This window comes from Athene noctua, chromosome 25 (genome assembly GCF_965140245.1).
Source record: "Athene noctua chromosome 25, bAthNoc1.hap1.1, whole genome shotgun sequence".
NCBI lineage: Eukaryota > Metazoa > Chordata > Aves > Strigiformes > Strigidae > Athene > Athene noctua.
Window position 1 is genome coordinate 8081301 of NC_134061.1, and position 10943 is coordinate 8092243.

General features: G+C 51.7%; 1 protein-coding gene across 4 annotated transcripts; it reads right to left on the bottom strand.

Moving 5' to 3' along the window:
• Positions 1-449: 449 nt before the first annotated feature.
• On the bottom strand, positions 450-10558 carry SDR39U1 (short chain dehydrogenase/reductase family 39U member 1). Of its 4 annotated transcripts, none has more exons than XM_074926544.1 (6): positions 10513-10558; positions 10120-10226; positions 9020-9102; positions 8305-8420; positions 7478-7621; positions 450-7257 (listed from the first exon to the last, which is right to left on the bottom strand). In XM_074926544.1, exons 1-6 carry the CDS (start codon positions 10526-10528, stop codon positions 6842-6844), a joined length of 882 nt encoding a protein of 293 aa, XP_074782645.1. In that variant the 5' UTR covers positions 10529-10558; the 3' UTR covers positions 450-6841. The 4 variants fall into 4 exon arrangements, with proteins under 4 accessions (XP_074782645.1, XP_074782647.1, XP_074782644.1 ...); XM_074926546.1 differs by having other exon boundaries at positions 450-7134; positions 7481-7621; positions 8299-8420; XM_074926543.1 differs by having other exon boundaries at positions 8299-8420.
• Positions 10559-10943: the final 385 nt, after the last annotated feature.

The window sequence follows — 10943 nt, forward strand, 5'->3', positions numbered from 1 at the left end:
AACGCAATCATTTATTGCAGTGAAGTGTGAGTGCCCGCTAATGGGGCATTTCCCTGCATGCAGTCCTTCCCTGCCAAACAGTATCTTTGTTTTCCCTTATATATTCGCTCAACATGTTTCCTAGAGGACTAAAACCAGACTCCTTTGCTTAGAAGATGAATGAATTAAGACTGAATTAACTGTTTTGTCTTTCAATCTTTCTGTTGAATATATTTTAAATACATATTTGAAGAAATTAAAATGTAGTAATGGTTGCTGCCACCTGAGTTATGTGAGTTGCAGGTCCCTTGAGCACTGGCAAAACCCCTCTGTCTGCCCAGCACCCCTACCTGGGCCCAAGCCCCCGACCACCCCCACCCCCCCAATGGGTTCCCTACTCACCAGCTGGTCCAGCCTGACACACCAAACACGCAGCACTCACATGCAGAGGATGGAGGAAGCAAGCAGCCGATTCGATGTGAATGATAGAGCAAGCTTCAAATTTATTGAAAGAAATCACACCTTATATAAGCACTCTACAATACACTACTCACAAATCTATTGGATACATTTAAAAGGTCACATTATGATATCCCAACCTCTTGTGGTATTTCAGGTATGCATCAACACCTTTTCTCCCTCAGACTTGCTTACTTTCCCAAGGTTGTTTTCCATCACACTCAAGGCCATTGCGTACCTCAGTTCCTCTCTTTGCTATCATAACAGTCCTTGTTAGCATAACTGAGCCCTGAATCTCCTTCCTTGTTAGCATAACTGTACCCTGGGTTTTTTCCTCTGTTTACCTCAGGTGGCTGCAATCAGCTCCTGCACAGACCTATGGCCTTGTTCTATAAGCCATTCTCCAACACTCACACACTCGTCCCACAGGCACTCCACACTCACAGGTATCCTTGGATACCAGCAGGGACCCTGCCCACCTGATCCTCCTGACCAGACTCAGGGCCTCCTACTCAACGCTGGTCTAGCTTGAAGTTCAGTGGTGAACACACACGCACACCCCATGCACACCCAGTCTGTGGGGGATACAGACACTCACCCCCCCAGCAACTGGCACCAGGCACACAGGCTGTGACCGCGGTCCTGCTCCAACTGCCAGCAGTGAGCCCCTCACTTGCCTCACACAGGTCCCTTCTGTAAGGCTACGTGGAAAGATATTATCTGCTGCTTTAAGGGTATCTAGTCAAGGACTTCTCAATGCAAAAAAAAAAAAAAAAAAAAAAGAAGAAATGGAGAAAGCCATAAAAAAGAACATACAGGCACGCAAACCTGACTGACAAAGGAGGCAGTGATGAGACTCAAACCTGGTCAGTCACACTAACTGATGAGGGCATGTGAGAGTGTGAAAGTGTTTAGTCCAGTGAGTTTATCTGATCAGTGACCTCCTCAGATGGGATGATAAGAAAGATGGAGACAATAAACCAAAATACAGACACAAACCTGACAAAACAAACATGGAGACGACAAGAAACAAACCTCACCACTCACGTTCATTCATGGGCTATCAAGAAATCATAGATGCCATTTCCAGGAAGACCAGCAGGGGCTTTGCAATTGAACCAGTGAAACAGGGAGACCCTGGATGCAGACAGGAGCTGGAAGGGGTGTGGGAACAGCTAGATCTGTACAAACCCATGAGGGACGTACAGGGAAGGGGAGATGGGGCGTTTACAGAAAGGGGTATAAAAGGGGCCAGTCAGGTGTAAATTGCAGGTAAAATGCCTTTGGGAGTACAGAAAGGAACAACACACACCTGTCCACACTAACCTTCATCAAATACCCATTGAGGGCAGATTAACATGTTACCAAGTATGAAAAAACAGTATCCTGAAATATCATAACTAATGGTCTTCTTAGTTCAATTTGTCTTACAAGTAATCCTTTGAAGAACCAGAACCTGAAAAGGAAATAACTAGATTGAGTGGCAGTTGTCCTTGACCGTAACTTTTCTTTCCCTTCCAAGCCTGTGCCTCCACGTACATAGTCTGGCACTTTCAGTTGGGAGCGATGTGCATATCTCTGTGTGTACGTGCTGAATCAACGCATGCTCCCTACATGCAGGTCGGGGGGAGGAGGGTATGTGTATGTGACTGGATGCTACATTGGGGAATTTGGAAGGTAGAAGCTTGTCTTGGATTCCAGCTTCTCACTTATAATTCGTCCTGCTGTGAGAAGGGACATTTGGGTTAGCCTGGGAAATCTATAGGAGCAGTAGTCACAATATGCTCCTAAAATCTCAGAAAATTGTCCCAGTCGAGTCTGAGCCATGGTTCACCAGAACTGAAGGGGTACAGGAAGAGAAATGCCAACCTTAATTAGGAAAACAGCAATGTCTTAGAATTTGTGAAAGAATGTGCAACATGGACTAACATTTCAAATGGTGCAGAACTACCACTCGTTCCAAAATCTAAGAACTAAGCCTAGCTGTCTTTGATACTGAGCTGCGACTCGACAGTGAGGACAGAGCTAACCCCGAAGCAGGTCAACAGTGCAGATCACTCAGCTATGCCGGAATGAGATCAAACCTGCAGGATCTACCTGGCCACAGACATGCCATGACCCAGTGCCTGGAGAGGTGCAGCTATCGAAGCCAAACAACTGGACTGACCTATGTGAACTGTTACGCTTACAGCAGTGTTACTGATCTTAAGAGCCTCAATATATTCACGTCTATTGCTTCTGATGGGGTGGCCAGCAAGTGCAGCCCTTGCACCCTCCCTCCCCCCCTGTTAATGCCCAGAGGAGTCGGACTCCTGCCCCAAATGTTTGCAGCCCAAGACCCACTGAGGCTCTATGGGAGTGAGGAGTGGTGCAGCTTCTTCTGCTACTACCAGCCAGTGGTGTGGTGTCAGGGGATGTGGAAGGAGCATGTCTGCTCTTTTAAAGATATGTGGTCAAAGGAGCCATAAACAAGAACATACAGAGATAAACCTAATATATGATAAGGGAGGTTGTGATGAGAAAAATCCAGGTCACCCTAACAGGGAAGGATGTGTGAAGTAAATCTGAGAACATTTATTTTTACAGTTGGGATGTTAAGGAAAGGGAGGGGTACAGTCAGTCATAAAACCTGACCAATTAGCATTAACAGAGACAATAACCAGAAACAAACATCATCAGTCACACTAACCGATGAGATCTCAAGAAGCCAAAGGCAACCAGGACTTTGCAACTGGTAAGGAAGCAAACCTGGGTCCAGTATTTTGTATGGAGTCAGTGGGACCATGTCAGCTGTTGAGGGAATGTGCAGGGGAGGGGGAGATGGGAGGAACAAAGAGGGCAGTCGACAGAAAAGGTGTGTAAAAGAGGCTGGTCGGGTGTAAACATGGGCCAGTCAGTGCTGGTCTCGCTGAGCTCTACACTTCACCACCACACCCTGTCCTGTCCTCTTACTAAACATTCTCATAACTTTCTCTGTAATCTCACTCTACCCCGTGTATGTGTGCTGCAAGAAGTAAACACCAGCTACTGGGGGATCCGAGGAGTGGATTTGGTGCCAGGTACTGAAGTCAGACTGGAGGAGAACACACCCCTGGCCTGTGGTGTCAGCTCCTGGAGCCAGTGGGGCCTCATCCACAACCACTGTGGTGGTAACTGCATGTTCACAAGACCAGTTACTGGGGGGAGCAGGAGTGAGGGGCGTGAGGGGCTCTGCACCAGTGGCGGGAGTGGGACAGCAGCTCACAGCTTGTGCCTGCTGCTAGATTCTGGGGGAGGAGGATCTTTGTCCCCCACAAACTGGGAATGAGTGTGCATCCACCAGTGAACATCAGGCTGGAACAGCTGGCAAGTAGCAGGCCTGGGGTCCAGGCAGGGGTATCAGGTGGGCAGGGGATCCATGCTGGTATCTGGGGGTACCTGCCAGTGTGGGGTGCCTGTAGGACAAGTGTGTGAATGCTGTGTGTTTAGTGTATGAAGCTGGGCCAGCTGGTGGGTAAGGTACTGTGGCGGGGTCAGAGGGTTTGGGTCCAGGTAGGGGTGCCAGGCAGACGGAGGAGTCATGCTGGTGCTTGAGGGACTCATGAGTGTGCACTTGCTTGAGAACCCTGAGGATGTCACACGAGTTTGCCAGCCCGAGTGGGAAGGGACTCAGCTGGCTGTACCTGTTATGTGGGTCCCATGTGTGGGTGCTGTCAGTGATGTCAGCGCCATCTGCCCGAGTGCCCTTTGTCTGCATGTGTGTGCATATGCCTCTGATGGGTTACTCAGCCTCAGGCTTGACTGAACCTGCACACAGGAAAGCAGCAGGTGTGTCCCTCTGCTTGGGCAGAGAGCCTGGGTACCTGGGCACCAGGCTGGGAGGCCAGTGGCCGGGCAGGAGGGTGCTGGGCTGGGGCTGCTGGAGGCAGCTGCTGCTCCTGACAGACCTTAACAATCATAAGCATTCACCTCTAAAAGAGCAGAGACTTGGACCAGGTCAGAATAAATCTCCAGAGAGCATCTGGGGCACTAGAGTTGGCTCAGACACGTTTGCAGAAACACTCTGCTAGCACTCAGCGTTACAGGACAGGCTGTGCCAGCATTACAATAGCCTAAGACCCGTACTTTGGATCACAAAGTCTTGCAGCCTCTGGGACAGGGTTTCTTTATGGTCATCAAAAACAGACACTGGTCCAAAATCCAGTGTAGATCTCAGCTTGCTGTCACCCTAATACACATTTTCTGACTCCACAGTAGACAAAGGGGTATGGTGTGTGCCTGTGAATTTATTGTGATGGGAACTCCTTATCAAACCCAGCAGCCAGTGTTTTCAGATCCCACACTAGGATGCAGGTGTCAGAAGCTCCTTTAAGTCCTGTGACATGTGTTTAAGCCAAATATCATGCAGAAACAACCCTTCAAAATCCTGAGTTACATACCCAGTCAGGCAGTCCAAGGCCTGGGAACTCTGCCCAGTGGCAGCCTTTCATGGGATATGCAACTATCTTTCAGAAGAGCTGTGGGTTGCCAGTGCTTCCCCAGCTGTACTTGTCTTTATTTCCAATCACAATCCAAAGCTGTTGCAATCAAGGTACATACAGAAACAACCTAACTGGGCCTAACAACCGAACCAGCCTGCCTGATAGAAGGATGCTGTAGCTCACAGTATCTGGGGAAGCAGCCTGAAGTCCGAGGCTCTAAACAGGCATCTGGAATAACTAAAGACAAAGCACTGCTGATTGTCCCTATTGTATTTCCCCCGAGTGAACTGGACCTGTAACTCATAGGCCAGCCCACTCTCAAGGACAGGAAACTGAGGCACATAGGAAGAGGAGGGAATCTGTACCTAACTTACAGGCAGCACAGACACAATCCAAGCAAGTGATGTGTCTTTCACAACTATTCCCAAAGCCTCAGCTCACCTGGATGTGCTCACACTGACTGCAAGGACTATCTCCAGTTCCAGCTGCACAGTCCCACTCTCATTTTCCTGCCCAGGAAGTCACCAGACTGCCATGCTGTCTCCAGTAGGGACTAAGCAAAGAGGCAGGTGAGTGGGAAGTTGAGACTCCACCAAGACTGACCCTTCAGCTACTGTGACGACATTAACATGACATAAACCAAAAACATATGGACTGCTCTTGCTGTGGATGGTTTTTTATTTCAAGAATGGACCAGGTCTTTTTAACTGCTTTTTAATGCTTTTTGTAATGTATTTTTCTAGCCCCAAATGACATCACATTAGGAATGTTTCTCCAGAAGCAGTGCTATAATGAACTTAGCTGCTCTCCAGCTTTCATGTCCCGCAACCCACTCTGGCATGTGAAAATGGGTTAAAGGAAGTATGTAGACACATTTTTTTACCGTATGAGGTGACGAAATTGCAATGTTCTCCACAAAAGAAGAGGTACCGCTTCCCAAGGCAGCCCAGGTAGCGTGGAAATTCTCAATTCCCAATCACTGGGAACCCCCTGAAGACAAGTAACACCTCATGGGACAAATAAGGGAAAACTACCCTGTCTGGGATTAGGTAACTACAACAAAGGCAACAGCTGAAGTTCTCCCTTTAGACTAAAGCAGTGCCTTGCACTACCTCACACCAAGATGAACCAACCACCCAGTTTCTCCCCAGCACAGGCTCAGATGTAGCTGATGTTTACCTAAGGCCTCAAGAGCAGTCCAGGGGCAACAGTCCCACTGTCACCCTTGTCCCTACACACTGGCAATGCAGTGGTCTCTTTCATCAGTGTCATGCAACCCTGGAAGGGTGTGACTCTTGGGCCTAGACTTAACTGGAGGTTCTGACACTGCAAGTTGGTACCAGTACAGAGCCACCACAAGAAAGGAGTTGACAAAGTCTCCAAGCCATCCGTATCCAGCATCCTTTGCGCACCCTCAAGATGGATCTTCTCCCACGGCCACAACTCCATTCCCTATGAGACTGAGACAGGCAAAGTAGAAGAGCACAACGGTCTCTGTGACCATGGGGAAAGACATGGGGAGAAACAGACAGAGTGACTTCCAGCAACATGGAGGAGAATTACAACACCTGAACACCTCTTTCCTGCTGTCACCCCCGTTTCTCATGGGAGGAGATATTACACACCCCCGTTGCTCTGCAAGCAGCTCACATGCACGCTGTGGAAAATGGAAGATGGCAGATTTAGAAATCACAATCCTTAGAGGGGCTTGTGACCTTCCCCAAAAGTAGGTCATGTGGAGATTGCAGATGGCAGTAAGAGGGAAGACTCTGAAACTGGGGATGTACAAAGGGACACAGAAGGCGAAAAGATAGCTCACTCTCTCTGTATTGGGATGGGGAAGTGCCAAGAAAGGCCAGGGCCACCCTCCTTCACCCAGTGGATGGCATGTGAGCCAGGGAGCTCACAAAAACAGGGCCCAACCCAGCCCAGCCAAGGAGTCCTCAAGCCACAATGTCCTTCAGAGCACCAGACAGGTCAGGGAAGATGAAATGGTAGCCGCTCTCCAGGGTGTGTTTTGGCACCACCCTCTGTCCCTCCAACAGCATGATGGCCCGCTCTGCCCCGAAGACAGCCCGCACAGCCCAAGCAGGCACTGGCAGCAGGGCTGGGCGCCCCAGGGCTGCAGCAAACTCCTGAGCAAAGGTGGCATTGGAGGTGGCAGAGGAGGATGGGGAGACACCATTTAAGACACCTTGCACACACTCACTCTCCAGGGCATGACAGACAATCCCAGCCAGGTCCCGAATGTGGATCCATGGGAAGGGCTGGAGCCCAGAGCCCAAGGGGCCTCCTAGTCCCAGGCGAAAAGGCCAGAGCATTTGAGAGATTGCGCCACCACCTCGGCCCAGAACTACCCCTGTGGGGAGAACAGAGTGAGACCAGGACCCCCTCCACAAAGGAAGAAAAGCCCACTTCACCCCTAGACCTACAACCAGGAGACAGTCCTTAGAGGGCTGGACTGGAATAGCACCCAACAAGGAGAGGCACAAGACCTGATGTCTTTCTCCCTCCTCTTCTGCCTTTTGCCCCAGCACCAAAGCAGAGCCACCCCAAACAGACATGATGCCCCATCTCACCAGATCTCACCACAACACCACGAGCTGGGCTCCCAGGGATGAGAGCTGCAGCCTCCCAGGAGCTCACCAGGCGCGAGAAGAAGTCAAAATCCCCCCCAGGACTGTCCTCAGTATACTCAGTTGTGGGGCTAGGGCGGTAATAGCCTGTGGGTGTAACAGCAGAAAGGGTGTCAGGGTTGAATCATGACACCAACACCACCCCCTCACCCCCCCGAAATGGGCCACCACCCCCCTCTTTCCTGCAGCCAGGCACCCAGAACTCGAATACTCCATCAGGGACATCCTCAAATGAACAGCACAGGATCTCTCTGATGGCAATGCAGACAAGTGTCTGAACTACCAATGCACTCTGCAAGTTCAGCAAGATGCACTAATACTCAGGTTGAGCTGGAAGCCCCAAGAACCAAATAAAGAAGTATCAACACACTGATCTGGCTGCACAGAAAAGTGCTTGCTCTAAAATTGGTCGTCACAGATCCTAAACTGTGGCAGCTTTAAAGACGTAAGCAAGCAGCAATGCAAAGTGAAGAGGGATTCAGCTCAGGCCCTGCTTAGACAAACTTGTTCTACAGGATGTCTAAAGGTTTTCACAAGAAAATGGAGAAAAGGTCCTGTCCTAATGACACCAAAGCACAGGGACTCAAATTCCTCTCCAGCAGTACAAAAAAGCTGATCAACGCTTGCCTAAACACAGTGACATTGATGGCGATAAAGGTGGCATTTCAAGGCAAGATGTGTGTCCCCCCCGAGGCATGTTTCTGTCTAGAGGTACACCTCTCCAGGTCAGCATGTGTCATGCCTTGGCCGGGTCCAACCAATACCTACGCCGGTGACGACAACCCAAGCTCGGGGTGGCTGTTCAGCATCAGCAATGGCTTTGGCCAAAGTCTTGGTGGTCTCAACCCGGCTGCTGATGACCTCCCGGCAGAAGGCATCACCCCATCTGGGAAAAGGAGAGCAACTGATTATAGTGCTCACAAGGACATCTCAGAAAACAACAGCACCAAGGGGGACTTCAGCAGACACCCGCTCACAAGTACAGGAGAGGTCCCCAGAGCAAGGGGAGGACATGGGACCTTACTACCTAAGTGCACGGGGACTTTGGGAGATCGTGGCTCTCCTTCCCACAAAAGGCTGCAGCTTTTGGACTGCCTTATGACAAAGGTAGCAGAGGAGCTGAGTGCGGTGAACTCTTCCCAACAGCCTGGTGAATACATTTCCAAAAACACCCTCACAGAAATCAAATTTTGGTTCTGATTTAGCATTACCTGGATGTAGGCAGTGTCATTTGGGAAATGTGGAACTTCTTTCCTTGGCCTCTGTCTGACAACCCAGAAGGAAACCAGCCTTCCTAAATCTTTCAGAACTTAACAGGCCCAAAGAAATGTTTTGGATACTTGAGGACCCACATAGCCACAGTTAGGTAACCCAAGTGCTTCCTGCACACTCTGTTTCCTTCCCAGATCCCTTTCAAAATCTCTGACACAGTAAGGCTGTCTTGCCTTCACCTTGTCCCATGAGCACTACAGGAGATCAAGTTACCTGCGGAAAGGATTGAGGACATTTTCACCAGCCAAGTTCACCACGGCGTCGCACAGGGGCAGTCCAGAGTGGGACAACTTTTCCTAGGCAGGGATAACAGAGACATCACACACCGAGCTTCCCCTTTGCTCAAGCCTTTCCAACAACCAAGCAGGGTGGGCTCCTATGAACTCCAGCTGGTTCCTTCCCAAATCTGCCTGGAGCACAGGCATGAATGGAGGTTTTGCTCCTTGGAGCAACAGCAGTACCCACCCCAGTGACTAAGACCCACGGAGCACCGAGGAGCCCAAGAGTGAAGGGAACCTGCTATAAGTATGCTTGAAATTGCTAATGTACCTGTAAAATAAGATGTCAGACATCACTTGTGTTTTACTAGCTTTTATTTTTCCTGTATTTTACTGTAATGCATATAATTTCATTTTTACTTTTTCCTAACTACCCTCTGTAGTCATTACCCACTTATAAGATGTTTTAAAACCTTTAACTCCTTGCCTAGTAAAGATAAGACAGACCTTGGACAGTCTGAAAAACTCCCTGAGTACATCCCTAATAGCAGGAACCTAAAAAACAAGTGTCTAAGAAGACACCAGTGTCAAGATAAGCTGGTCTAAACTAACCTCCTCGGAACAAACAGGAGCTGAAGGACAGATGAGATCACTCTGTGACCATGTATGGACACAAGAAACCTAAAGTTCACTAAGGGACGGTGTGAGAAAGGCTGTGGGGATCCCTAAGGGTGGGAGAAGACCCTCTCTCTATTTTTACTACTCACGCTCAGACTATGTAAATTAATTCTAAGAACCCATTAGCATACTGCCTTTTCCAGGAAATCTGATGCATACGTGTGCTTTTTGTGTGTATTAGTCAGAGAGTTTTGTTAGTGGGTGCAGCGCTTGTGGTGGAGTGATCCTCAGTGCTGCGAATAAAGAATCCCTGCTGAACAGCTATACTCAATCCTGACCGTGAAGATCTTTCAAGAGCACATCCGAAGAGCCCCATTCCCCACCGCGGATTCCCTGTGTGCCGCAGCAGGCCAGGGCAAGAGGCTTGTTCCTCAGCCCTGACGTGTTCTCCCTCCCGCGGCCGCCCTCATCTCGTACCCAGGCGATCCGACCCTCGCCCCCTTGGCGAGACACGTGTGTCACTTCGTGCCCCCGGCTGCGCAGCAGCTGCGTCAGGGCTCTGCCCACGAAGCCGGTCCCGCCGCCTGGGGGAAGGAGAGGACATCACAGATCCGCCGCCCGACCGGCAGCCCAAGGCCGTGCCCAGCCCCCGCGGAGCGCTGCTCCCGGCCGGGTCCCCGGCCCCGCTCCCCTGGGGAACACCCACCCTGAGGGCCCGCGGGGCCACGGCCCAGCCCCAGGGAGCGGGGGGGCTGTCCCCGGCCTCTGCCCGCGGCGTCCCCAGCCCAGGCCCGGCCCCAGCGCCAGCGCCGCGCCCCCGGGGCCCGGCTCAGGACCAGCGGCCCCGCCCGAGGCCCGGCCCGCACTCACCCACCAGCACCCGCATCGCTGCGCCGACGGGCGCCGACTGCGCCTGCTCCGCCCCGCCCCGCGCCCCGCGCCCCGCCCCGCGCCCCGCCCCGCGCCCCGCCCCGCGCCCCGCCCCCTCACGCTCCCCGGCCGCTGCCGCCGGCGGGAGGGGCGGGGGCGGAGCAGGAACCCGCGGGCCCAGCGCGGGCCCCGGGCGGCGGGGGGGGGGGGGGGGCTGGCGGTCACCCGGCCCGCGGGGCGCGGCGGGAGGGAGGAGGGAGCAGCGCCCGAGGGGGCGGAGCCTGGCCGGGCCCCGGCCGAGACCCGGCGGTGCCCTTGCACCGGGCGGTGAGAGAGCAACTCAGAGGAGTTTGTTAACCCGCTCGCTAAGAGTTAAATGCCACTGCAACGTCTGTTAATGTTTCTAGTCGAGAATGAAGAACTGTGCAGTT